We start from the raw sequence: 1,688 nt of genomic DNA, 5'->3' as shown, positions 1-1,688 counted from the left end.
CGTCAAGTTCAGGTACATTCCTCGGTTTCATAATGAGTTAGCCGATGCACTAGCTACTTTGGTCTCGATGTTGCCATATCCAGGAAATGTCCACATTGATCCGCTAGAAATCCAAATTCGAGAAAGACATGGTTATTGCAACGTAGTTGAAATACAGCCTGATGTTCAACCATGGTATCATGATATCAAAAGATTCTTGAAAACAAAAGAATACCCCGAGCAATCTAGTGGAGATCAAAAGAGAACCATTAGAAGGCTTCCAGTGGCTTCTTCTTGAGTGGAGAGGTTTTGTACAAAAGGACTCCAGATCTGAACCTTTTAAGATGTGTAGATGCCCAAGAGGCTGGAAGAATCATGAATGAAGTGCACGCAAGAGTGTGTGGACCCCATATGAATGGATACGTCCTTGCAAAGAAAATCCTTTGAGTAGGCCATTACTGGATGACTATGGAAAATGATTGCTTTAGTTTTGTCCGAAAGTGTCATCAGTGTCAGGTACACGGTGACCTGATTCATGCACTGCCTTCAAAATTGCATCCTATGTCAGCACCGTGGCCATTCGTTGCTTGGGGTATGGATGTCATTGGGCCAATCGAGCCAAAAGCTTCAAATGGGCACAGATTCATATTGGTTGCCATCGACTACACAAAATGGGTTGAAGAAGTCACTCTCAAAGCTGTCACTAAGAAAGCAGCGGTAGACTTCGTGCACGCCAAAATCATCTATTGTTTTGGTATCCCTAAAACTATCATTACGGACAATGCTGGAAATTTGAATAGTCATTTGATGAGGTGAACAATTTAAGATCACGCATCGGAATTCAACCCCTTATCGGCCCAAAGCTAATGATGCTGCTGAAGCAGCAAACAAGAACATCAAGAAGATTCTTAGAAAAATGATTCAAAGTTCTAGACAATGGCATGAAAAGTTGCCATTTGCATTGTTGGGATATTGCACAACTGTGCGCACATCAGTTGGAGCAACACCCTATTTATTGGTTTATGGCACTGAAGCCGTGATACCCGCAGAAGTTGAAATTCCATCTCCCCGAATCATTGTTGAATCTGAGATTGAGGATAATGAATGGGTCAAGACCTGTCTAGAACAGTTAACCCTGATTGATGAAAAACGGATGGCCGCAGTTTTCCACGGGCAGTTGTATTAACAAAGAATGGCCTGTGCCTGCAACAAGAAAGTGAGGCATAGGAACTTTGAAGTGGGGTAACTCGTTTTGAGACGTATTCTTCTGCATCACAAGGAAGCAAAAGGAAAGTTCGCTCCAAACTGGAAGGGTCCGTACATTATAAGAAAATTATTGCCGAAAGGGGCATTGTATTTGGAAGACATTGAAGGAAATGACCCTGAAACATCTGTCAATGCAGACGTAGTCAAAAGGTATTACGTTTAACCCTTCCGCGGTACCGATATTATTCGATTGGGATGACGAAGGCTTTTATTCTCGCTACCAAAATACTTCAAACATTTTGCTAACCCTTTGAGCCGGTTACCTTTCTTTGAATACCCTCTTTGGAACCCGAAAATGTAAAAAAATAAAATAAAGCTTCCCTGAACTACGTTCGACTTGATTTCGAAAGGATACATAGGTAGCCTCTCTCTGGGGTTCAGTCACACCAAAACAAAAATCCATATTTCCCCAAAGTTAAAACTGGGGCAGAATTTATAATGGT

General features: G+C 41.8%; 1 protein-coding gene across 1 annotated transcript; it reads left to right on the top strand.

The window, feature by feature from the left end:
• The first annotated feature begins 447 nt into the window (after window positions 1-447).
• LOC138887562 (uncharacterized) lies at window positions 448-1,165 on the top strand. Its single transcript, XM_070169326.1, has 2 exons — window positions 448-696; window positions 806-1,165. Exons 1-2 carry the CDS (start codon window positions 448-450, stop codon window positions 1,163-1,165), a joined length of 609 nt encoding a protein of 202 aa, XP_070025427.1.
• Window positions 1,166-1,688: the final 523 nt, after the last annotated feature.

The sequence above is a fragment of the Nicotiana sylvestris genome, chromosome 3 (genome assembly GCF_000393655.2).
Source record: "Nicotiana sylvestris chromosome 3, ASM39365v2, whole genome shotgun sequence".
Classification (NCBI taxonomy): Eukaryota; Viridiplantae; Streptophyta; class Magnoliopsida; order Solanales; family Solanaceae; genus Nicotiana; species Nicotiana sylvestris.
The sequence above is the reverse complement of the archived record's forward strand: the minus strand, read 5'-3'. Positions and strand labels throughout refer to the sequence as shown.